This window comes from Octopus bimaculoides, chromosome 6, assembly GCF_046866305.1.
Source record: "Octopus bimaculoides isolate indiv1 chromosome 6, ASM4686630v1, whole genome shotgun sequence".
NCBI lineage: Eukaryota > Metazoa > Mollusca > Cephalopoda > Octopoda > Octopodidae > Octopus > Octopus bimaculoides.
Window position 1 is genome coordinate 97323581 of NC_142933.1, and position 27187 is coordinate 97350767.

Here is a 27187-nt window from a genome sequence, read left to right on the forward strand (position 1 = left end):
AGAGAATCCATACATTAGCAACTTGATGTATGGTTAGTGACAGAGATACGAACTCTTTATAGAGCTTGATCTGAGAAGTCTATATATATATATATATATATATATATATATATATATACACACATTTTATATAATATTATATATATATTATATACATATATATGTATTGTATACATATATATATATATATATATATATATATATATATATATATATATATATATATATATTATATACATATATTATATTATATATTATATACATATATCATATATTATGTACATATATGTATATCATATATGTATATATAATATTGCATATGATATATGAATTCTGAACAGTGGAGCAAGTGGATTAATGATCAAAATGCAGCAGGTACAGAAGGTGGCATGCTGAAGGGGATGTAATGGACTGCATGAAAATCAAGTGAGAACACAGATCTGAATTGTCTCAGAAAGATTGTATGTGTGTGTTTGTGTGCATATGCACATGCATAAAATAAAGACTGACTTGTGCATGATAATAGCATGTTCCACTTAACTATGACATCATTGCAGGCTGTATATCTATTGGGAGATATCAGGCATGGAACACATGCAAACCAATAGTATTTGAGAGTGCAAAAACAGCCAAATCCAATGTTTGTGCTTATATGCAGCAGTATATATTGGTGTGGCCAACATTATGTCAAGAAAATGTGCATGTAAAATGGTCAACAAATTTTTGTTTGTCAGTCTGCTGCAGTTTTGCTCTTGTAATTCAACCGATACTGGCCTGAAAAATATAAATATAAGAAAAATGTAAGATACAACAGAAATCAATGCAGTTTACAAGAGTTAAAAACCAAGAAAGAATATAACTAAAAGAACATTGTTAATCACCAGTTCTCCATATTAGCATGGGTAGGCCAAATCAATACAATTGTTTATAATTGTTTTAGCCAGCTTCATATTACACATTAGAAGCAACATTCTCTGCTGTTCTTCACTTCCCAGTTCCCATACTCAGCATGCATCTTCTTGTCTCTCCTATATTCCATTAATACATCCAAAAATCCTAAGTTGTTCTCTTGTTATCAAACATTCTCAAGTTTCAATGCTAATGTGACACTTTGAGAGAGAGAGAGAGAGAGAGAGAGAGAGGCAAAAACAGTACTGTAAATAATACATGCTTTCAGTAGCTCCAACACTAGCAACAATTAGATCTACTCATAGAAAGATGAATGAAAGATCTGACTTGATAAAAAAATTATCACCCAGAGAAATACCAGAGGAAATGACTGGAGACAAAGACATTCCCAGCAAAGTGATATTGCAAATATATCAAAACAATGAAAAACATATGAAATCAAAAGAAAATAAAATTTAAAATAGACTACAATAAATTGTAGTCTATTAAAGCATCATGTTTGGTGAGAAGCATAAAGAACAATGTTATTTGCTTTTAGGTCCACGTTATCAGTGTATCCCTTGAGTAGATTAGCTCTGCATTCTGAATTCAAATAAACCTTCCTGTTACTAAACAAGCAAATCCTTTGGGACCCAGCAAAAGCAGTGAGTAAGTGGGAAATCCTTAAATAAACACCCAAGTATTTTCGTATTTTCAGCTTGTTCTTAATGCAAGAAAATTTTTAAGTCCTATGCAATTATTTCCTGATGTTATATATATATATATATATATATATATATATATATATATATAAAGGCATTAGTAGTTAACCACATACATGCATATCTGATTGTCAGTGTGTGTATATGTACACATATTTATGAGTATTTAAAATGGATACACAAGAGCAGTGAATCTGTTATCCAAGAATCTCCACAATGTAGCTATTTCTTGACAAAAGAATTAAATGAATTTAGAAATACTCATTAAATTTATATTGAAAGGAAAACACCTTCTGTTATAGAGTTTGGAAATGTTCAAGTCTATGCAACTTCACAAGTTACACAAGCATTAGTACCAGAAATTCTTCAAATTCTTCACAAACATCTCTACTTTGACAGCAACTGAAATCATTTATGACAGCAGTAAGAAGCCTGTCAGCAATAGAACACATGCTGATTGCTCTACTTGTCAGTTCTTACCAACATGTTATTTTTGCTACCTTGCACATTAGCTATGAGGTTAAGTTACTGCAGTAATAAATTTAGTCTTAAGCTCAAACCTTGTAATACAACATGTAATCAGTGTTTCATTAAATTCAGACATATTACTTCATTTGTTAAATAGCTACCAAGCCAATGTTAGAGTAAAATGGTTAATAGTAGGAAATAAACTTGCATTAATAGCTACTAATATGCAATTGTTATGCTAGTATCAGAAAATGGAAACGAAAATGTGAGAATTAAAATATCAATATTTTCAGAAATATACAATCCATACTTGTATGGAAAACTGATGGAAACATAATTATCTATGCATTACAACAACATGGAAAATAGCATTCAAAATTTTATATGGTCTTTGATCGTAATTATGGTGGTATTTGCTAGTGGGACATAACTGACAAATATTAGCATCTTTCTAAACAAAAAATAAAAACACTTAACACAACATCTGAGTCTAGCAGTAATACATAATGATCTATATATAAGATACATTTTGTTGTTGAGGAAGAGTGGTCGACAATACTAAAGCATCTGAGTGGTCCAAGATTAAGCAGTAAGAAGATATGAACAGTCATTCTAGATCAGACTTCATCATTCAGTCAATGCTCTGAATGTGACTATCTTATAATTCAAATCTGAAACCTGTGATTTTTATCACAAAAGCAGAAGGGAATTTGCTATGGAAAAATTAGTTGTTACATTGAGCAAGTTGGGAAATTACATCATCACCATTTAATGTTTGTTTTCCATGCTGGCATGAGATGGCTGGTTCAATGGGAGCTGGTGAGCTAGAGAACTGCACCAAGCTCAAATGTCTGCTTTGGTATGGTCTCTATGGCTGGATGCTTTTCATAATGCCAACCAATTTACAGAGTGTACTGGGTACTTTTTACACAGCACTGGCACTAGTGAGATCACCAAATAACTCACAAAACAAGACTCTTCAACTGAGGGTGTGCAGTATTGAGGGAGGTGGCTTTATGCTAAATGATGAGAGGTTAAAGTATGACAGAGGAACAGAAACAGGCTTCTTGTTGGGGGGGGGGGGGGGGGCATGGTTACCTTAATGGGAAAAGAGAGGAAATGGTGATGAAGATGTGTCAGAGTTAAGGAAGTGCCATATTATTTGATATGAAAAAAGTTGGATATTGATAAGTAAAGCTATTTCAACTTGGAATTAAAATTTGATCGTCAATAAGCAGAGAGGAAAAAAGTTTTGTTTTTCCGTAAGAATAAACAAAGGACAATAATCTTGAATACAAATCAAAAAAAGCACATAAAAATATATTAAGGTTTAACAAAATGTTTAGCGAAAAATAGGTGAATATTTGAAAGAAAGTAATAAGTTACCTGTCATAGCTTCCATAGATGTTTCCTTGCAATCACTGGCAACATGATCAGATCCTCCACAGTTAAAACATGACCTGCAGTGTTTATTGCTAATCATTGTCATGGTGTACTGTTGTGGTTGTGGTGGCGTGGCATGTAGACCCAAAGATGCATAGTTACACATCTGGCTCAGCATACATGATGAAGACGTAGAGGATGACGATGATGATACAGCTGCTTGATTTGAAGAGTTCAAATGCACCAAACTTATGTTAGTAGGGTTGTTATATACGTGATCAGTTGGGATCGCACTAACCAATTGCATTGGGTAGTGAAGTGGTATCAAACCATTAGAATTTTGTGGCATGTAGCCCATGTTCCCTGCAAAGGATGGCCAATGGTTAGGAGGGATATTATTGGCTGGTGGAGCCACAGGAGAAGAAATGACACCTAATTGATGGTAGCCATCACAGCCACATGTTTTGCACATTCCCGACCGGCCTGTAGAAACTTGGCTCGGAGAACTTGAGTTCAATGTTTGAGATGAATAAACGATGGTGTTAGTAATGACACTACTTTGGTTTGAGCATTGTGCAAGGAAGTTCAGAGTGGCCAAGCCACTAGCTTGGTCAGATGAGGATGAACAGGTTGAATCAGGAGCAGCACTAGGTGGGGACTGAGGTACTGAATTGGAACATATGTTACTATTCTTCATATTACCTATATTTTGTCTTGGTGGTGGACTGGAATTTGAAGAGCCTGTTGAAACTAGAGCACTAGTTGAGCATGCAACAGCAGTCCGTGTGCATACAGGAATTAAATTCCGCGTCCATGTACCTACTGAATAGAGAGAATGCTGTGCAGTGTTGTCTGCAGTTGCAAGAACAGAAGTTGGAGTAGTTGAATTGATAACAGTTGTACTCAAATTAGTCATGTCAGAGTTGTGATTAAACATTGAAGGCACAATTGGAGTCGTAGATTTGCCATCAGGAGGCATGTTAATCATGTTTTTGGGGTTAATTCCTAAATTTGTGTGTGCAGGCTGTGCCTTGTATGTAGTCCGACCTGTAATAAGATGGTGACGGTGTTGCGGTACAGTTGGTATATTTTCAGAGACAGTGTTATAGCCACCTGTTACATTTCCAAAAGGTAACTGTTGATGGTCAAGGTAAATCTGTTGTATATTCCCTTTCGTCTGATCGTCCACTTGACCTCTGGCTGTAGATTTCAAGAGAGGTTGCTGTGGTTTCAAGTTGGGTTTACCAAGTTCTTTTTTCCTATAGTCCTGATCATAACACTGTTCAGTCTCCTTACCAGTCTTGACTGAAAAGAAAATGGTACCAAGTGAGAACAATGATTAAACAAAAACATGATGGTACAGAAACAAAATATGTGCGTGTAAATATGTGCACAATCACTTTAAGAAATTTAAGTAGTCAAGAATCTTGTTACCAGCACAAATTCCATAAAACTCTAAGAGCCTTTTCAAAAGGATGCTTATAATTCAACAGGGAAAGCAATGGTGATTCAGTGGTTTTCTTTCAGAGATGACTTACATTTCTCCTTCTGGAAAAGTTAGGTTCAGGAGAAAACTTCTCTCAACGCTATGGAAATCAGCACAGGTTAAGTGGATCACAGATGTTCATAAAGTGACAAGCATTAAGTACATATATAAATTCTGATATTCACCACAAAGACATAACCTCTTTCATTATCAATGAACTGATAGGATGCAAGCCTGGCTGATTGTCTTTCCATACTCGTGCTATCATATTATGCTATTCATGTCCTCTGTAAAAATTCACCTTGTTTTTGGATTGGCAGCATTATTAGAGTGTCAGATTAAATGCTTTGCAGTATTTTGTCCACCTCCTTACATTGTGAATTCAAATTCTACAAAAGTTGACTTTGTCTCGCATCTTTCCAGGATCAATAAAATATAATACTAAATACTGGGGTGGATCTAATCACAGAAGTCCCCTATATTAGAAAATTATTAGAGTCCCCTAGCTATACTTTATAATGACAGTCTAAAACTTATGCCTACAAATTCTTCACTACAAATTCTCATCTGAAACTACGTTAAAAACTCTGTTTGCAAATGACAAATCTAAAACCCTTTTAATTAGGTCTTACATCACAATATCTGCAACATTTAGAAGATGGGAAATGTTTTTAACTCAAAATTGATTTTAAATTTAATTACTATTGGCTTGTCTTTAGAACAGCTTAAACACACTATCAGTATAAACTCTGCTCTCTTTAAAGTTATAAAAAGAAAAACTAACATCATGAAAACAATATCATAATCAATGTGAAAAATATTTATGAATCACAAATATATCATATGCAAAACCTGAAAAATCAAACTCCATAATAAAGTACATTTAAGTAAAAATCAGCTTTTACCTCTATCACTATCATCCGATGCAACTGAAGATGAAGAAGCCGGAACTGCAGTGATATTTGTCACTGATGGAGCCCCAGGGCTGGGTGGTTGACTACAGTAGTCAGAACCAACAGGTGAACTGTCAGCAGTACATGATGATACTGAAGGAAGAACACTAGGGGCATGGGAAATATGTGGATAATAAAAATAAGAGTTATTGACAGCTACAGATTGTGTGATTCCTGCACGAGGACCCTGCTGCTGTGGATGATGATGGTGATGATGATGGTGATGGTGTTGTTGCTGCTGATGCTGATGTCCCGTTGGAAAAGTTATTTGATATGCATTCTTAATTGCTGAATAAGGGGGCCAGGTCATAGTGGGATGAGAAGGCCCCACATTGGCTGAACACACAGGTGGAGGTTGCAATGTTGGTGGCATTCCTGTCATATTACCATAATCAATTACACCATTTAAATGGCGTTTGTCACTAGAAAATATGAAAAGGGAAAAATTGATAAAAAGCTATAAAATGTATCCTGAAAGAAAGGCATTTATTTTACAAAAAGTTAGTGGAAAAGAAATATTTATGATATTAGTTTTCATGAATCTGACCAGTCAACTCTTTTGTGGGTGGTTGGCATTAAGAAGGGCATCCAACCATAAAAACCTTGCTAAAACAGACAGAAGTCTGGTACAGGCTCCTGCCTGGCCAACTCCAGTCAAACTGTTCAACCCATGCCAGCATGGGAAGCAGACATCACACAATGATGATGATGATTTCTGTTGAAATATGCTGCCTTTGTTTCAATTAATTTTGAAAATAATGAAAAAAGTAAAGTAAATGTCATTATTAAGTTAGCATTTGTAACATAAATTAAAACAAAATTTTAATAAAAAGTTTTAATTAAGATTATTGTAAAACTGGAAGTCTGAATGAGAACCAAAGACAGTCTCAAGTGGGTTAGTATCAAACGGGTTCATTGCTTTTCATACCATTATTAAATCTCAATTACTTCATCCTTGCTGCAGGTGAGATAAGGATTCACAATAGTTAAAAGGATAATGTTGGTATCTCTTTTATAAAATTATAAATAGTATTCTTTTTTTTTAAGAGGCACTCATAACTTTTGCAGGCCCTTTACATGTAAAATGATGCCCTTTACATGTAGGCCCTTTACATGTAAAATGATGCCCTTTACATGTAGGCCCTATTGCATGTAGAATGATGATTGGAGTGAAAAAAAAACAATATGAGCAGAAAAGGAATACAAGAATCTTGGAGCTCTGGGCAAAATGATTGGGTAGAGTATTTGATTTGGGTTCTAGTAGCTGGGAAACACAGGAGATAAGAAAATGAACAGAGGTAAATACCTCAAGGAGGGGAGTTGTGCATTTTACTGGTCAGAGATGCAGAAACCATAGAAGCAGTAAAGAAAAAAGAGAGAGAAGAAACAGCACATCTGTAAGCTAATAGCTGTAGTATGTTAGTGAGTTTTTACCAATCAAATATGTGTACTCGGATGTTTGTATATGTAGTAGCAACACCAGATATATGCATATATGTGTAGGAGCAGCACTGTACCAGATATATAAGCAGTAATTTAATGTGAGCTACACTTGAGCTTTATAGAATATAAAGAATTGATCAAACTGAAGTATTTTCTGGTTCTAAAGTGGAAACCAATTCCTAATACTTACCGACTGTTCTTCTGAATTTCCTGAAAATATAACTTCTCTTCATCTTTGGACTGTAAGAAATAAAGTTAATGTGGCTTTTAATAGGAGTTCCTTAGAAAATGTGCTTATGTACACTCAGATGTAGAACAGTAAAGATCATGTTTAAAGAGGTATTATAGATAAAGGTTTTACAATTTTCTAGATAAATTTCAGGGAAAATGTTCTTTAAAAAATAATGGAAAGAGAGAAATAACATGGGAATATATTGTATGCAAATATACGTCCACATATATCATCATCATTTTATACCTGTTGCTTTTTTATTCCCCCTTTGTTGTCATGATGGAATATGGTTGTGTGATTAAAAAAAGCTTGCTTTTGCAACCATGTGGTTTTAGATTCAAACCTATTGCATGGCAGCCTTGGGCAAGTATCTTCTACTGTAACCCTGGGCTTGATAGAACAGTACCAGATTTAACAAAAAAAAAAAATAAGTACTGGGGGTAATTTGTTCAGCTAAACCCTTCATGGCCATAGTCTAACAACTGAATCAAGAAAAAGATGTTCAGATGAGTGACCCATACAGCAGAAAAAAAAAAGAAAAAAAAAAAAAAAGCACCCAATTTTCATACATTCCAGTTTAGCAGGTATTCCATCATGAACTATCCTGCCTATCACCAGCCACTTTACAGAGTGCACTTGATACATTTTATCATGCCTCCAACACAAATGGAAACGTGAAACTCTGAGTAACAGCTTTGTGATGTTTTTGCAGCTTTAATAAAAAAGCATATTACTCTACCTTCAGTATTTGAGTACCAATTTTCCCACCTTATTTTGCATTTATGTGTGTATTCTTGCAAGTGTGTGTGTGTATATATATATATGAGCTGCTGGGTAAAAGTAGGGGTTCACCAAGGATCAGTCCTCAGCCCCTTCTTGTTCATCATAGTCCTCCTGGCAATAACAAGGGCATTTAAGATAGACTGTCCCTGGAAGCTCCTCTATGCTGATGACCTTGTTCTCATAGCCAAATCACTTCCAGAACTAGAGAAGAAATTTCAGGCGGAGAAGCAAAGTCAAGAATCAAAGAGCCTTAGATTTAATCTAACAAAAACCAAAGTCTTAGTAAGTAGGAAAGTGGACAAATCACAAATCCCTTCAAGTAGATGGCCCTGTTCAATCTGTGGAAAGGGCATAAGTAGAAAGTCAATAAGATGTACCTGGTGTAAGCTCTGGTCACATAACAGGTGCAGCAATATCAAGGAAGATTAACAGGGAAAATAGTCTTTGTGTGTGGAAGGTGCACAGGTACAAATAGACACTAAAAATGTACAGAAAATAGGCTCCATCCAACACCAGGAGGGAAAGCCAGAAGTAGTTGATAGCTTCCATTATCTACATGGCAAAGTCAGTAGTGGAGGTGGATGCTCCAAGAGAGTAGCTGCTAGAATAAGAATAGGCTGGGCAAAGTTCAGAGAGCTCCTACCTCTGTTGGTAATAAAGGGCCTCTCCCTCAGAGTGAAAAGATTTTATGACGCATGAGTGTGAAAAGCTATGCTACATGGCAGTGAAACATGGGCTGTGACTGTTGAGGACATGCGTAGGCTGGATGTGCAGTGTCAATGTGCATGTATGACAGTGTAAGTATCTTGAGAAAAAAGCTGGGCATAAGAAGCATCAGATGTGGTGTGCAAGAGAGACGACTGCGCTGGTATGGGCATGTAATGCATATAGATGAGGACAACTGTATAAAAAAAGTGCTGATCTCTAACTGTGGAGGGAACCTGTGGAAGAGGTAGACCCAGGAAAATATGGAACAATGTGACGAAGCATGATCTTTGAATGTTGGGCCTCAAAGAGGCAATAACAAGTGACCAAGACCTTTGGCGATATGTCATGCTTGAGAAGACTGTCAAGCCAAGTGAAGCCGTAGTCATTGCCAATGCCAGTGTTATGTGACAGGCACCTGTGTTGGTGGCACATAAAAAGCACCCTTTGAATGTTGGGCCTCATAAAGGCAGTGACAAGTGACTGAGATTATGGCAACATGCTGTGCTTGAGAAAACTCGCCAAGCCAAGTGAAATTGTAGTCGTTGCTGTTGCCTGTGTCATGTAAATGGCACATGAAAAGCACCCTTTACACTCTCAGAGTGGTTGGTGTTAAGAAGGGCATCCAGCCATAGAAACCATGTCAAATCAGACTGGAACTTGGTGCAGCTCTCCAGCTTACCAGTTTCAGTTCAAGTCGGCTAATCTATGCCAGCATGGAAAGCGGATGCTAAATGATGATGATATACACTCACACATACATGTTCTTTTCCTTCTTCACTGATGCCAATGCCACAAAAAAAGCACTTGATGCACTCTGTGAAATAGCTGACATTAGAAAAGGCATCCAATCGTAGAAACTATGCCAAAGTAGACATTGGAGCCGAAGATCCTGTTAAGTAATCCAACTTAAGTCTGCATAGACGGTGACAGTGATATTGAGATAAGAAGCAATTGTATCAAGAAAATGGTCTACCAGTAGAATGAAAAATGGAAGGAATTGAAAATTGAAAATTACATTTTGTTTTCTCTTACAAATCAAATTTCCTTTGATTTTAGGAAGATGAAAAGCTATAATCAAATCTTTTACAAAAGGATATGAACAGGCTGTTTTTAAAAAAACCATTGCTTTCAAAATAGTGATCACTTACCTCTGGCTCAAAACTTGTGTGTTTGGAGTTTATTGAAGAACTACCATCTACACTAGCAGGAGAGCCTGACCGGCTGTTGGACTGCTGCAGTGATGAGTGCAATGTTGCAACCACAGGTGGGGGTGATGATGAAGGGGAATACATTGGAGAGATACCCTGGCAGGGAGCATTCAGCTGGTTATTCATCAAGACAGTCCTATTGTTACTGCAATAATCATAGTTGAATTAATATTGAAACAAGACAATGAACACGTTAAAATAAGCTATAATTATACAAATTATAAACGAAGACATATATTGCAACAATTTACATTTCAAGATTAAATGATTCACAGCATAAACAAATAATATTTATCTGTGTTATATCCCAAATTTTCAAAACTCTTTACATTTTCACCATGCTAACAAAACCAACAATATCTCCCTGGCTGAAATAGGTGCCACTTTTAGGATGTGGCTAAATTAACAGTAGGAAGGAGATAAAGGATATTAATTGAATAATCATTGTGTCAACGTTATCAGTGAAAAGATAAAGCTATAATAGGAAAATCTATATTTATTCTATGTGAGAAATGTTTTTAAAAATGAAAAAAATTCAGCTCAAGTACAAAACTGAATCTGAAAACAGATAAGTGTTATTCACCAAAACATTCACTCTTCTGTAAATAATCAAGCAAATGATATTTTAATTATTTATTAATAGAATATCTGTGTGAGTGTGTATATGAAGGTAGGGTGTTTCAACTATAAAAGAAAAAATTATAAAACAAAAAAACTTTAAAAAAAAAAACATGCTTTTTAAGATAAAGTTGATTGGCAAGCCTATTTGATTAAGAAAATATTCATCAATAAATCTAAATTTATCTCAACAATAGCAAAATAAATTGGTTGAATCACTTTCAAATTCTATTGCCACAAGAGAATTTAAGAATAATTTCTGTTCTGTTTATCAACGATATTTCATTATTTCCTTTCTTAATGTTATGATTGTATATTGGAGAATGTAGTCATTGACAGTAAAATAACAATTACTAATCTTCAATGCCAAATGTTCATCTTCTCAGTAACCCTAGTTTTTCTTTATTTTTCTAATGGCTCCTGCTAATATAACCTGATTACTATAAAAGAATTAGTGATTTAGTATCATCAAAATATTAAACACATCTGAGTAGATAAAAAAAAAAATAACCATATTTTTATGCTGGCAGAGGTGTGATGGTTCTATAAATCTAGAGTTGTTAGAGAAGATGCTTCTATTTACATTGGAACAATATATTCAACATCAGTCCATAAGGAGTAAAATTAATATAATTGAAGCATACAGAGCAATAAATACATCTTACTTAAGTTTTAGGTCATTACAGATTCAAAGAGAGCTTTTGTCATAGATACTAAAAATACATTGAAAACATTTTCCTCTCTTCTTAAATAAAATTGATACCATAAAATTCCTAACTTGACAATCTTCTGTAATATCTTCATCACTGCTGATTCAATACCCATTTTTATTTTCCATTTTTCTCCTCGGTCCTGTATCATCTCATTAATGACACTCAATATCTAAAAATTGGGTCATCCCATCATTTAATCCTTGTATTTTTTTTAATTGTCTTGCTCAGGTACCTAACACTGTTGGCACATAGTGCTCTTTGCCTTTTCACATTGCATTTTCACACACACACACACACACAGTTATCTCTCCTACATGCAGAGATTGACATTCTTAATTATCAGCCCTTCTGATCTCAGTTCAAATGTGCCTTTGCCTTACATACATGTTATGCATTCAACAAATCATAACCACAAATTTATTTCTATTCAGTTTCCACAGATCCTCCAAATTCAATGCTCGTGTTTCATTAGTATGCCTCACCACTTACAGATATTCCATACATACCTTTTGCATGGAGAATGAAACTTCTATTAACAATAGGAGCAATATTCCTTGAGCTTCTTTCATTCTTTTCCTTGCTATAACTATTATGCATTCATTATAACCATTTCTAGCACTAATTAGTCAATTAGTAACAGAACCTATCGACTACATTTGTACTATTAAAAGTTGGAACGTAATAAACATCATTTGATATTATGTCTTTTTATTGTACCAAAGAGTTGCTTACATAACAAATGGTTTAATTGTCACTGAAATTACATCCATTCACCATAAAAAAAACTTGAATATGGATGCAAGAAAGTCAATTCCTTTTTCATCAACTTTGGTTACTTGTGAGAAACTTTCTTAATACTTGATTATATACACAATTAAATAACTAGATTTTACTAACAGCTTTGAGGTTAAGGTGCTGTACTATCGACCATATTATCAAGTTCAAATGTTTTCATTAGTTACTCTCCATAACAAGAATCATCATCTTGCACTCTACAAGTTCATCGAATCTTAACATGAACTTTATTTTGTTTTCAGAGAAGACATTGGTTCCAAATTTTTGACACAAGGCCAGCAATTTCAGGGGAGAGGTTAAGTGTATTACATTCACCCTAGTATTTGACTGGTACTTCTTCTTTTCTACTCTAGGCACAAGGCCTGAAATTTAGGGCTAGTCAATTAACATCGACCCCAGTACACAACTGGTACTTAATTTATCGACCCTGAAAGGATGAAAGGCAAAGTCAACCTTGACTAGTACTTATTAAAGATGGAATGCAAAGTCAACATAGGTGGAATTTGAACTCAGAATGTAAAGACAGCTGAAATGCTGCTGAGCATTTTGTCCGGTATTGTAACAATTCTGCCAGCTCACCACTTTTTCAGGGAAGATTTTAACAAGCTTTTATGGCTGAATTTCAAAGAAAAATTTTGGAAAAAAGTAAGGCAACTGAAGCAAAATGTGAACACCGTTTTAAACATATTTTATATATACTGACTTAGAATAAGGACTTCCAACAGAAAGAGACAATGGTTGCAAAGTTCAAATCTTATATCAGCCACTGTGATGTACTATGGGATAAGCCACATAATCTAACAGATTACACACTCAGCTTTCATGGCTGAGCAGTTCACAGAAAAAATACGATGTAAAGAGTTAAAAAGCAGAATGGTAACGAAAGAAATTATTACCTGTAATTATTTGATGGTAATTGAGAATGATGTGGATTGTAATATGTAGATTGATGATGCTGTCGATTACCGAGTTCCCCTGAAAAAGTTACACATATACATTTTAAAACTTCTATCAAGAAATAATAAAAAGTCTTTAATAAAAATATTACTTTATTTCAGTATAAAAAAAGCAAAATAATAATCTCAGGTTTTCAAAAATATTTACCAAGGATCTTTACATTTCAGCCCTGTACATGAATCTCTAACACTGTTATCTCCAAGTAATTACACATTACTGGTTCTAATTATAGAACCAATCTTTAACAAATAAAAGAAGCACTGAAAAGGTACATGATTATGACCAAAGAGTAAAACATTTCTTTATTATAATAGCAAAGGAAAAGGGACCTCACAAGGACACACTGGGACTAAAAATGTTTTGTATAAAGTGTATGCAATTAGAATTCCCATTACATTCATGAACAAGTGAGATACATTGTGGTGCTGCCATCTGGGCACAAAACCCATTTGAAGACAAATGTTGGGTGCTAAGAAGTGGAAAACTGGTTTTTATTCTGCATATTTTTAAATTCAAAAATTCATACTACCAAATTACTTATTTTGTTACAGAGAGTGCAACTGATTCTGCCAGCATATGATATCTGAGAGGTTTTTGCTGCATGTGCACTGCTACAAGTGTCATGTTCACCTGTCATTTTTTTGTATATTTTGTTACTAAATATCCTTTATTTGTGCACACAAATGGCTGAGGATGTATTAATGAAAATGGATTCACCTACATGTTTGACAGAGCAAAATTGCATTCTAAAGCTGAAGATGTATGGTGGAGAGTTAAACAACCATTTAGATGATACTTCTGCTACACATATAGAAATTCTACTTTTCAAAATTAATATAAATTCCTCCACAAATTACTGTGAAAGAATCAATTTCTGATGTCTATTTAGTCCAAGATATGCAGTAACATTGATCCAGATATCAAGCTAAAAGCTAAAATAATTATTGCTATTATTACTTTGCCTTTGTACCATGGGACAAGACTGGTTAATGACTGACTGTTCTAGTAACAAAGTTACCACAAGAAATCAACTGGTCTGAAGATGCATATGCTGGTTGTCAAGGTACAGAAGGAAACGACAGATGAGCTCCTCAAAATTAATATCCCTCCTTATCAGAGAACTTAAAATGGAGAAAACTGCACAAATAACCATTCACAGGTACCCTACCACTAATTACAATGTGAACTTAATATGAAATGTTCCACCAAATGGAAATTAATAGATGTTCTTCATAAAATGCCTATTATGAATATTTATTAGGCATGAACCAGTGGAGAAACTGAAAAAGTATAGAGTAACATAAAGAGCTGATCTTAGTTGTGAAAACATGATTGCTGTTGAACACCTAAGGAGTCTAACTCATATGAAGAAGTAAAACTATATATGTATATATGCACTGGCATTAAGAAGGGCATCCAGCCATAGAAACCATGTCAAATCAGACTGGTGTCTGGAGCAGCCCCTCAGCTTGCCAACCCTGGTCAAACTGTCCAACCCATGCCAACATGGACAACAGACATTAAATATTGATGATGATGATGATGACTTGCACAGGCACAGAACACTTACATGTGTTCCTTTACAGTCTTAACTTAGAAAAATGACAAATTAATAAATTATTTTCTAACACCAAAACAGCTGAGCTCAATCATACCATTCTAGTCATGAACAAGCTTTTAATTTTACCTCCCTCAATTCATTTTGATATTAATTTAGGTGATAAATTAAAGAAAGGGATTTTTTTTTCACTCTTTTCTTTTTTCAGAAACAGAAAACAATACTAGATCTACTAGTCAATAAATCATTAATGATTACAAAATTATGTTTTTTTTAATAAGTACAACAAATGAGCTACCAGAAATTACTTTAATTAAAATTAATTACAAATGTTTGTTGGGAAGAAAGAGTGAAAAGCAAATAGAAGTATTCCATAATTACAGTAAATTTAAAATGTATTCAAAATATATAATGCACAGAGACAAAAAAAATCAGCTGTTTAAACTAATGAAGAGAAAAAAGTATTGAAAATACCCAAGATTCAAAACATAAAAAATATTTCTTACCTGAGGGAGATACGGTGTTGAAAGACTTCTGATTGTATGGAGATATCACAGGTTGTTCATTAGCTGGAATTAAAAATAAAATCTCAATTAAAAAAATATTTATTGGATAAGCATTTTTATAACTGAACATTCTTAACACTTTTTAACAGGTGACATGGTTAAAGTCCATGGGCTAAAACCATATCAAAAAAAGAAACAATATACAGAAGTGACATTAAACTCCTCAAGCCACAACATAAGCAATCCATCTAGAAGAGCAATTAAGATATACAGGGCTAAATTTGATGACTTTTTGTCTCCTTTTTGCAGGAACAGTTTGATGTATTGGTGAACAGTCAATGGCATTATGGAGGATAAAGATTAAAGTTACAGTTGAAAAAAAGCTGACATAAAGTACCGGAAGCCATCTGAATATTGGAAAAGAGTAAAAGAGTTAACTGTATCATAATGATTCACACCAGGTATCAAAATACTGACATCATGACTGCTGTTAAATGCTCTATGAACACTGTAAATGCTGTAAGATGTGATATGGACAGCTAAAACATATTATAAAGCCATGGCCAGCAAGAAGGAATACGGCAAGCATTTTGATAGCATCCGCATGCCAGAATTCATCCCCACATTTTTTAACAAAGCCCATTCTCAGACAGCTATGTGAAGCTACTGGAGGTTGTGGTCAAACTCTGGCTGGAGAGGGCTGCTCCTGGAAAGCCATGTGTCTGATAACACGATTCAGATGCTTACCACACCTCTGGAAGGAATCATTAGTGGTTGTCAGAGGATTTTTACAACTTCATCCACCCTAGTTTCTAGCCTCCTAATTCCCCCTGTTGTAATCCCATAGATTACTATGTGTGAGGTGAAGTTGAGAAAGACACCAAGCACTTTTCCTACAATGCTAAGACCAAGGATGTGTTTGAAGATTTTCCCATAAACACAGTGAGGAATGCATACACCAGGTTCTGGAGCTGCCTTGAGGCCATAGTGGAAGCTGAAGGTGGCCACTTTGGGTAAACTGCTTTCTCCTAGCCATAATCTGGTTGATATGTTTTGGTTTTTTTAAATATTCCTTTCGGATGAGATATTGTGCTTTCTTCTTTTATGCAACATTTTACTTCTCTCCTCTTACTCTTCCCCCTGTCATTCTCTTGATAAGTCTGCCTTGGATGAAGGGACACGGAAGGTATTCAGAATTCTTGTGGAGGCAAGGTAACCTCTCCAATGCTTAGTACCACAATGAAGTGTACTCAGTACACTCTTGAGTGTTTGGCATTATGAAGGGCATCCAACTATAAAAACCTGCCAAAATAGAAACACACTTCTTGACATGTCCAAGAGGGCAGTAACTTCAAATAACAACTGACTTGGATTGTGAGAGTAATGATGTAGAAGTTGTGAGAGATGGTTTCTTCTTTGAGCAAATGGTAAGTGAAGGAGTGCCTTTATATGAGTGCCTTCATTGCAGAGGTCTTTAGTAATATTCAAGTATTTCCTCACAATATTATTTTTATTATTATTTGGATACCTAAGGCAGCAAGCTGGCAGAATCATTAGTATGCCAGGCAAAATGCTTAGCAGCACTTTGTCCATCTTTATGTTCTGAGTTCAAAATCTGCCAAAGTCAACCTTGTCTTTCATCCTTTCAGGGTTAATAAATTAAGTAACAGTTGAACACAGGGATCAATGTAATCAACTGGGCCCCCTCCCCCAAAATTTTCAGCCATGTGCTTATAAGTAAAAAGGATTATTATTCGGATACCTGAAAGAGGTATCAGATTGTACAGCTTTCAAAAAGTTTTGTTTTAAGGAAATATGTTTCAAAATTTCATGCAAAGGGATTACTTAAAAAGACATTATGTTGACAAACCTGAATGAAAATCAGTTGACCGGAAAGTAGAGGATCCATTTGAATCTGATGGAGCAAAAAATTTGACTAGATGATCACATTCTAAAAACTTTGAGGGGAGTTTTTCCAATTGTCTGTTAAAAAAAAATTACAAGATTAGTATACAAAATAAAAAGTATGATAGAAGTTCATAATTACACTTATTAAGAAACATCATCATCATCATTTAACTCTGTTTTCCATGCTGGTATGGGTTGGACGGTTTGACTGAGGTCTGGAGAGCCAGTGGCTGCACCAGGCTCCAATCTGGTCTGGCAATGTTTCTACAGCTGGATGTCCTTCCTGATGCCAACCACTCCGAGAGTGTAGTGGGTGCTTTTTACGTGCCACCAGCACGAAGGCCAGTCAGGTGGACCTGGTATTGATCACATTCAGATAGTGCTTTTTACGTGCCACTGGCACGGGGGCCAGTCTTTATATATAATCCTTATTTAACAACAATTGAACTTGTGCCAGCATATGAAAAAAAGAAAGTCTGTATTATAGAAGTAGCCTTTTGAAATTTTACACCAGGGTTTAAATATTAAGATATGGAATTGAAGAAAAACATATTACAGCCAAAACATTGTAACCTTGAGCAAGTCATGTAATATATTTCAGTTAACTTACTCAAACCAAGGAGAAAGTCTCTACATAGTTACTCAGTTTGTTAGAAATACCAGCCAAAGCATCTTTAAATCTCATCCTACTATCTTTAACAAAAAGGACATATATGATAATGTAGTCATTATAAGGTAGGATGGTTATGCCTTGAATACCTTAGATCATTGCTATGACCCAGCAGGCTTGTCTTCACTCTAAACAATAACAATCTATTGAGTAGAGTAAGAAAAAATGTAGGTTAGCACTCACTATACAATTAAATAGCTGACATTAGAAAGGATATCCAATCATTAGCTGATAAAATACAAAGCTTGAAAGACAGGAACGTTTTAGTTTTTGTTTTGGTTCTTTTTCTTTTAATGGTCTTAGTTAAGACAGTCTTGATGACATTTCTCAAGGTTTCTGTGATAAATGGAGAAAAGGTGGGAAAAAACCACAATTCATGGGTTCTCCCAGATGCCATGAGACTTGGTACAAATACTTGCAACAAAGTAATCATAAAAGTGATCAAGAACCAGATAGTGTTGCTAAACTTCATAACAGATTATGTCTACCAGCCAACAAGTACAGTTCAATCTATAGGTTGTTACAGTTTCCATCTACCTAATTTCACTCACAAATCTCAGGCTGTCCTAACACTATGTCAGAAGATTTACACTATAGAATTGAGCCCAATATGAAAAACAAATGGTATCAACAGCTTTACAGTCAAGATTTTTGTATTATCTATGTTTAATTCTTTAGCATTCTGATGACTCTGTCAAATGTAATGCTTATTTATTCAGATTGTTTTGAATAATGCATAGGCTCGTAGCTCTGAGATTTTGATAATGCAATGTTTTACTTTTAGAATGACATTATAGGGTAGGTGTGAGAGGCTGGATCTGGCTGACTTGAACATAAAACAGGTTGAATATTTGAGCCAGATATGGCTGATTTAAATGCTACAGGGTTAAATACTATAACAAGCTGGTAATTCTTGATGGAACAGTCTCTAGGTGAGCCATTTTCACATAACTAACTGCTTATACTGTTGTCAATAGTGCAGTAAGAGATAGATATCTAGGTAACTTGTCTTTAACATGAATAATGAAAATAAAAGTCTTTGTTTATAACCCAATATCTCCTAACAAAATATTTTCACATTCTTTTCTGTTATTCTTTCTACATGCTTTCTTATCATCATCATTTTAACATCCACTTTTCCATGCTGGAATGGGCCTGATGAAGTTTACTGAGTCAGATGTTATACAGCCAAATACCTTTCTGGACATCAGCTCTTTTGGTTTGAAGCAAGGTAATATTTGCCAGATAAGTTTTCACAGAATATTGGAAATGGACGATATTCATTAACAACAATCATTTGATGTTTAGACAAAGGCGACAGATATACACATTCTCTCTTTCTCTTTCTCACACACACACTCATAAATATGGTGGGCTTCTTTCAGTTTCCATCAACCAATGCTTTGGTTGGCTTTTGGCTATAATAAAAAACATTTGCTCAATCTGCCATAGAGTGGGACTGAACCCAAAACCATGTAGTTGAGAAGCAAACTTCTTAACCACATAGCCACAGTTGAAAAAAATTGAAGGACATCGAAGACATGATGTATTGATGAAAACATCATACTATTTCGAGAATAAGTTAACAAAACATGTTAGTTGACTACACTTGTCATCTGTGCACAATATAAAAATAGGTACAATTTTTCCAGTTCACAAAAAAAAACAAAAAGAAAAAATTGATGGAGCAAGTGTTTTGAAGTTGTATATACTTCCCAAACCACCAATTAACAATGAACCAGGAATGCTATCTTAAATAAGATATACTACACATGACAAATATAAAATAACTAGATTTAATCAATCTGGTTCATGCAGATATAGAGATATTGTACAAGCAGATTTCAATGCTTGCTTCAAAATTTAATCATGCTTGTCTCCACATATTTCTTTTAATCGCATGTGTCTCAGGCTTTAAATAGATACATATCTCTGCATATTGAATGCGGGGACTAAAAAGCATGGTGTCAGAAAGGACATTCATCCATAAAACACTACCCCAGAATGTTCTATGAAATCATAGCAACATGGACAGCAAATTTATCAGCAGTGCAATCATTTTAGAGGGCAAGAAATATTGAAACCCATTTAGTATTTAATCATCATCATCAACAACAACAACAACACCTGGGACATTCCTGTCTTGAGTTCTAGAACTGATAGGGCCAGTTACCTGGTTTCCACAGCATATTAGTGACTGAGATCACAACAGTCCCCTCTGAATGGGGCGCCAATGTGCTACAGAGTTATTCATTACAGATGAGTGGATTGGAGCAATGTAAAATGAAGTATTTTGCTTAAGAACACAACACATTGCCTGATCCAGGAATCAAAACCACATTCTCAGGATCATGAGTGCAACACCCTAAGTACTAGGCCATGATGCTTAGTATCTAAACATTAGTAAAAACGAATGCCATTTGAGCCAATGAATATACTTTTACGTAGTCACTTGACACACAAGAAATACCAGCCAAAGCTCCCTCAAACCACACCCTACCAACTTTATCCAGATAGCAGACTATTTCTCTCTTAACCCAATTTCTGAAACAATCACATTAGAGATATAAAACTATTGTGACCACTTGACTACATAACCTGTGTAGCACAACAATAAAGACTTGACCCTTTATATATGGGGTCAAGTTTGAAAAGGATAAAAATGGGTGGCAAAAATAAAACATGATATTTCAGGTCAGCCAGATAAAGTGTATGAGCAAATGATGTCAAGTGATGTTAATGTTTCTGCTTTGCCTTATAATACACAATGGCAAATACGGCTCCACTTGACACACACTGTACAAACAATTTCAGTTCCTGTTACATGAATATATTGATTGAAAATTACTCCCATAACAGTTTTATGTTGGCATGAGTTAGAACTTTTGGACAGCTTTCCCACAACACAACTTTCTAATAGAAAAACCTGCACAGTGACATTTGGGACTTTTTGCAAGTTAGCTTTTAGCTAATGGATAGATAATTCTTCATTTATGTGTTTCACTCTTTGAATTAAAGCCAAGGTGGGGCACAGCCTCAAAGGGTTGGTCAAACGAATCTATCCCAGTGGTTATTTTTTAAGTCTGGTACTTATTTTATCTCTTTTGTCAAACCACTAAGTTATGGGGATGTAAACAAACCAACACTAGCTGCCAAGCAGTGATAGGGGACTAAAACGCACAAACACGTACATACATATATACAATGGACTTTCAGACTGTTTCTGTTTAATAAATTCACTTGCAAGGCATTGTCGGTTCAGGGCTATAATAGAAGACACATGCCCAAGGTGCCATGCAGTAGAGTTGAACCTGAACATATATTGTTACAAAGCAAGCTTCTTAACCACACAGCCATGCTTGTACCTATGATGTTTTTGGGGGGAAGAGGTGAATAGAATTATATATTTGAATTTTGTACAAACACTTACCCTACATAATGAGATATATTTTGTAGATTAACATCCTCTACATGTTCTTCTTTGTAAAAATCTAAAAAGAGAAGAAAAAAATTAGCATGTAAAAATCATTGTTTTTAAAAACTATTCCACGTTGGCAGAGATTAAACAGTTCTATATTTTAAAGTTTGTAAATGTCCCAGCCCAGTGTAATTTCGTATGTAGAACATCTTTGTTCCTATCTTACCACCATTTCTCAGTCTTCAGTGAGCCTACCTTTGCCTCATATCTTTGGTCAGTGTGCACCTTTTTTCTCCCCTACATGTCACACTCTATTCCTACCACTATCCCTATCTGTCACGGTCTGACTGCATTTACATCAGACACATATTTCATTTATGTTCAGTTACTCAGAATTCATGGCATACTTAGTTCAATGAATCAACTGAAAGCATTCGACATTTGGGCCAGAATGGTACTCTCTTAGTGTCACCCTCATTTCATAATACAGAAATAAATATCAACCGTATCACACTTTCACCATGCATCACCTTAAAAGCCCAGAAAAGCTGACAAAAGACTATTCTTTCTTAAACTATGCAATAAGGTGGAAATGTGAGAGATGGTGAGATTAGATCTCATGATGCTTTTCCTTACAGTTGAAATGACAAAAACCAAGATGAATGGCCTATCCAATCTGTAATGTCCACTTTTCCATGTTTGTATGGGTCAGACAGACTTTGTTGGAATTAGCAGAAAATGCAATTAAAAATTTTGTTGATCTCTGAGCTACAGTGCTGAATTTCTCTCTACCCTTTCTTGCAAACTATCTATCTGTCTATATTCTTTTTTTTTTTTTTTATTACTGTTGAGCTATGGAAGCTTTTATTACTAATACTTTACTCCAGGTAAATTGTATCTTCATTCCGTTTTACATACATCTGTTGTCTACACTTAAAACTTATTTCACAACTGAATTCATTCAAAGAACCTGTATAGAATGCATACAATTCAAAAAACTTATATGTAGACACTTCTGTTAACATCTGGTCATTAACTGATTTTGCAATGGTTTCAAGAACTAAAATGAAAAGGACCACTTTTTGTACCCCACTTTGTACTTTTAACTCTTTGCTGAACTTGCATTACATCTCATACACATGATGAATTAATCAACACCTAAATTTCCTTTGCTCACCAGCTTACAGTACTTGGAACTCCTGTCAATAGCAGTTCTTAAATCAATAAATGTAAGGTACCACTTTAGTTACAAATCTTTCTCTTTCAGCCATGTCATCAGAAATATAGTATCTGCGTTACTGTGTTTTGTTATAGTCAGATACTACATTCTAACCCACCAACTTTCTTCGATATGACTGAATTCTTAAGCCCTTTATTTCTATAAACAAGAAAATCTTTACATTCAACTGATATGAAGTATAAAGTTTTAAAACTGGAAATAGCATGCAGATTATTTTTGAAATATCTAATGGAGTTAGTAGCTTGATATACTCATATCATTAAGCACAATTAATTCTCTAATGAGGGAAGAAATAGAAAAGAATGCTTACTTTGAAGAAAAGGAATCCTTCGATCTTGTTTGTACACATTAACATCATCAATTATTCGTGAAAACTGAAACATAAAAAGAAACCTTATCAATGTAATATAACTTGCATTATAAAGATAAAATGATGCTTTTCTTTTAACAAAAATGATATACAAAGAAAATTAGAATAAATTAAAAATTCATTTCCAAACTAAACAATTCTACTATATAAGAATGGTCTTTGGTTTCAAGACCCAATTAATATAACAAATGTAAGAACAAATGGAATTTTGTAGAATCCTAATTAACAAGCTGGGGAAAATAGTCTACTAAGATTATACAATAATTTTAGATTATAAGGTAGCACCTATGACTTCTCTCAGTGTCTCAGAGACAGGTGTGAAGTTACCCACCAACAAAAGACCTAGCTTAGATACTAGAAAAAGGGTGTATTGTGAAATAGGTACTCAAGGAACAGGTATTGTTAAGCTAGGCAATGGATCAGGTCTACGACCCAAATTTTCATTTTAAAGACACTGAGAGAATGAACACCATTCTAATCTAAATCAAATGAAAACAGACTGACAAAACAAAATTAGGCTTGTGCTAAATACAAGCAAATATTGATTTAGACAGAAGTAAATAAAACAAAAGGGCATTAAAATATAAGGAAATGCAGCATTTCACATCATGTGACAAGAAGGAAAAGGATTCAACATGAAACCGGACAATTATTTATGAGCTGCATTTATGAAATTAAAGAAAGTGAGACAAGTTGGTGTTGAACTTAAAATGTATTATCAAATTAACTGTGGCTAATGTGTTACATCTAATTTGCAGTGCAAGCATGATTAATACAGATTTAGTATATAGATGCCCACTATTTCAACCATTCCTTATCTACTTCATGAGAATAACAGGTTTTCTGATAAAAATACACAAAATCTATTTCATGTTTAAAGCCAAAGAAAATTAATATTTTACTACCAATTCTAATCTGAGATTCAAATCTTCTGTCCTCACCACATGATCATATCACATGTAATACATCAGTTTATAAACATAAATTTGTGCTTATTCTAGTTTAATTTATCAAATATACTGTTCTCTGTCACAAGAAATATTTACATGATAGTTAAATACACTAAAATTTAAACATTTTTAACAGTGATTCAACAATGAGATTTATTATCATTTCTCATGGACTAAATTTTTCTTTAACCCACCTTACTAAAATATTTCAAGTATTTCAAATTGAAATTTCCATTAACTTGTCATGAAAGTTAAGCAACAGAAGCAACAGTTCATTTTGTGACAAATAATAGCATAGTAAACAAGCTATTGAATTTCAATTATTCCATTTATAGAGCAACTTAATTTTTAAGCATAACTCACCAGTGACTTAAAAGTTCAATTGCAAGCAATTGTTCTTTTAACATTATTCCTTAAAACTTTCAAATTTATCACTTAACAGCCTAAGAAGGAGCCCAACTGAACGAAGGACACATAAAAGTATAGTGTATCTAGGACTACACTGTTCAATATGTTTTTCCTTTCTTAAGGATGGTAAGATGTGATTTTGAGAGAGCATAAACGAAACAAAAAACAATTCTTTTCCCAAGAAATTTAAGGATTAACTATTTTTAAAGGATATGATGCTTTAGCAGGAACTAAACATTTTCCATTTGAAGAATCTTTACATCACTGGCAAAAAAAAGTAACATGAGGTATTTCTTTCAGTTCTTTACATTCTGAGTTCAAACCCCAAGTTCAATTGTGGTTTTAATCCCTGTGAGGTCAATAGTTCTGGGGTCCCCTCCCTCAAAAGTGCTGATCTCATGTCAAAATCAGAAACAATTAAGACAAGTCAAAAACTATTTCCATTAACAGTAATCCCAGCTAATTACAAAGAAAAGAACCCCAATTTTACACTAAAACTACTTTCCTTTACATTTATAACAAATCTGAAAGGTTCACAACATCCATCCATCCATCCATCTTAACCAATACTCCGGTATGATTTTCAAATATAACATCCTGCACAGATTTGCTTTTTAATCTAAATTTCCTTGTTGGTATCTGTTCAGGAAAAATTTCCAAGCCACATTTTGCACTTATCCCAAACAATCATAGCTGTTACAAGCCTTAAGCCCTTACACAAGATAGGCCAGTAATGAAAGACAGAGATCCTTCCCAAGTCATAAAGATTCATAGGGCCAGTTATTGTTGGTTTCTGTGGCATGTATATTCCCTGTTCCTTGAACAGTCACCAATCCGTCACATGATTACTCATTTTTACCAGCTGAGTGGACTGGAGCAATGTGAAATGAAGTGTTTTGCTCAAGAACACAATACAATGCCCAGTCCAGAAATCAAAACTACAAGCTTATGATCAGGAGTCCAACACTCTAATCATGGTCATGAAAAGTAAGTGAAGTAAATAATTTATGTACTAGGCCAGATTTTATTAAGACTCAACTGTTTTCTTTGTACCAGCCAAATGAAGAAAAATGTCAGCATACAGTAATACTTCACTTTATGAGGAATTGTTTTACGAGACCTCAGGTTTATGAGTTTTATCTTTCAAGTACAAGATCCAAATTTTGAACGAAGTGCAAAAGTTTCTACTTCCATAACAAATGCTTCTGCATGTTATCAAGAAATTTATAGAGAACGAAAAAAAAAAGGCTTCTTCTAAGCAGACAACTCTAGACTTGTTCTTTAAAAAGAAATCTCCAAGTCCCTCTGCAAGTGCTTGTGAATCAGTGACTGCATCTACAAGTGATGGTGTGGACAAGTTTAGTGCGAGTGAAAGTGATTCTGAAAACGATTATAATAATTAATATTCATTATTATAAATGATCTTGACATTCTTTTTACTTTACATAAAATATTCTTTACATTCAACTATTTTATTGCCATTTATTTATGAGTATTATATATTTCATAGGTAAAATACCTTTCTGGGAACAAATTACGATTTATAACATTGCCACTATGGGAAATAATTGCTCTCTTTCACGAGTTTTCACTTTATGAGCAATTTTTGGGAAGAAATTAACTCATATATTGAGGCATTACTGTATTTCATAAAAATATCTTATAATTCTTAAGACTTCAAATGGAAGCTAGGATGGGCTCTAGGGATTTTTTATGCTTGAAAAACATTATTGTTACCAAACAATAATATCTGCTTCATTGTTGCAAAATTATTGACAAATGAATACATATATATACATATATATATATGTTGTTATATTTGGGATGGTCATTTTCTTTCTTTTCTTTCTTCAAACATACTCACAAAATATGTGTGAGAGAGAGAGAGTGTATACAAACACATACGTGTGTGTGTGTGTGTGTGTGTGTGTTTTCTGGGTTTTGGTAATTTAGGTCCATTTTCCAATACTAAAATCATCATCATCATCATCATCATCATCGTTTAACGTCCGCCTTCCATGCTAGCATGGGTTGGACGATTTGACTGAGGACTGGTGAAACCGGATGGCAACACCAGGCTCCAGTCTAATTTGGCAGAGTTTCTACAGCTGGATGCCCTTCCTAACGCCAACCACTCAGAGAGAGTTCTGAAATTGCAGTGACAAGTATCTTTACAACTAACAACAGCTATTTGAACATGAGGTGGAAGTTATAGCTACTTATATTGAAAACTTCATACAAATCTACTAGGACAAACTATACAATTCATAAGAATATTTCAAAACATACAAATATATTCTAAAATAAAATTATTAAAAACAAAATAATAATGTAATTATGTTAAATATATTATCAGATGATTGTATACAAACCTTATTTGAGAATTCAAGTACTTCTTGAAATGTTTTATAGACTTCAGTAGTTTCACCATTTGACCAAGACACCTGTAAACAGATACATCATATTAAACATTAACGAAAAAAAATTTTTTTTTTTAAATATTTGTCCAGATTATTTTGAATAAATTTTCTAATTCCTGTTTTATTTACACTGCTGTCACCACCATTGTAACTTTAATATTCCCCTTTTCCATGGTGGCATGGTTTAGATCAGTGGTTCCCAAAGTGGGCGGTACTGCCGCCTTGGGGGCAGTGGAAAGATCCAGGTGAACAATGGATGCAAAAACAACAAAATTACGGGCTAATTTGATTAAGTTTTATTTGTGAATTGAATGTGATTTGAATTTACTGCAGAAAGAGGTCTATGTTTGTGGTGGTGGGGAGTGGTGGGGGACGCTAGGAA

General features: G+C 34.4%; 1 protein-coding gene across 3 annotated transcripts in view; it reads right to left on the reverse strand.

Moving 5' to 3' along the window:
* Positions 1-584: 584 nt before the first annotated feature.
* Positions 585-27187, reverse strand: part of LOC106878026 (uncharacterized) — a 151148-nt gene continuing 124545 nt past the window's right edge. For all 3 annotated transcript variants that reach the window (XM_052968640.2, XM_052968639.2, XM_014927106.3), the window contains 11 exons: positions 26758-26829; positions 22968-23031; positions 21430-21490; positions 17292-17404; positions 15422-15484; positions 13297-13375; positions 10215-10419; positions 7534-7583; positions 5853-6322; positions 3465-4766; positions 585-774 (listed from right to left, as the gene is read on the reverse strand). In XM_052968640.2, coding sequence (XP_052824600.1) covers positions 731-774; positions 3465-4766; positions 5853-6322; positions 7534-7583; positions 10215-10419; positions 13297-13375; positions 15422-15484; positions 17292-17404; positions 21430-21490; positions 22968-23031; positions 26758-26829 — 2523 coding nt within the window. In that variant the 3' untranslated portion in view covers positions 585-730. The remainder of the gene's footprint in view (positions 775-3464; positions 4767-5852; positions 6323-7533; positions 7584-10214; positions 10420-13296; positions 13376-15421; positions 15485-17291; positions 17405-21429; positions 21491-22967; positions 23032-26757; positions 26830-27187) is intronic.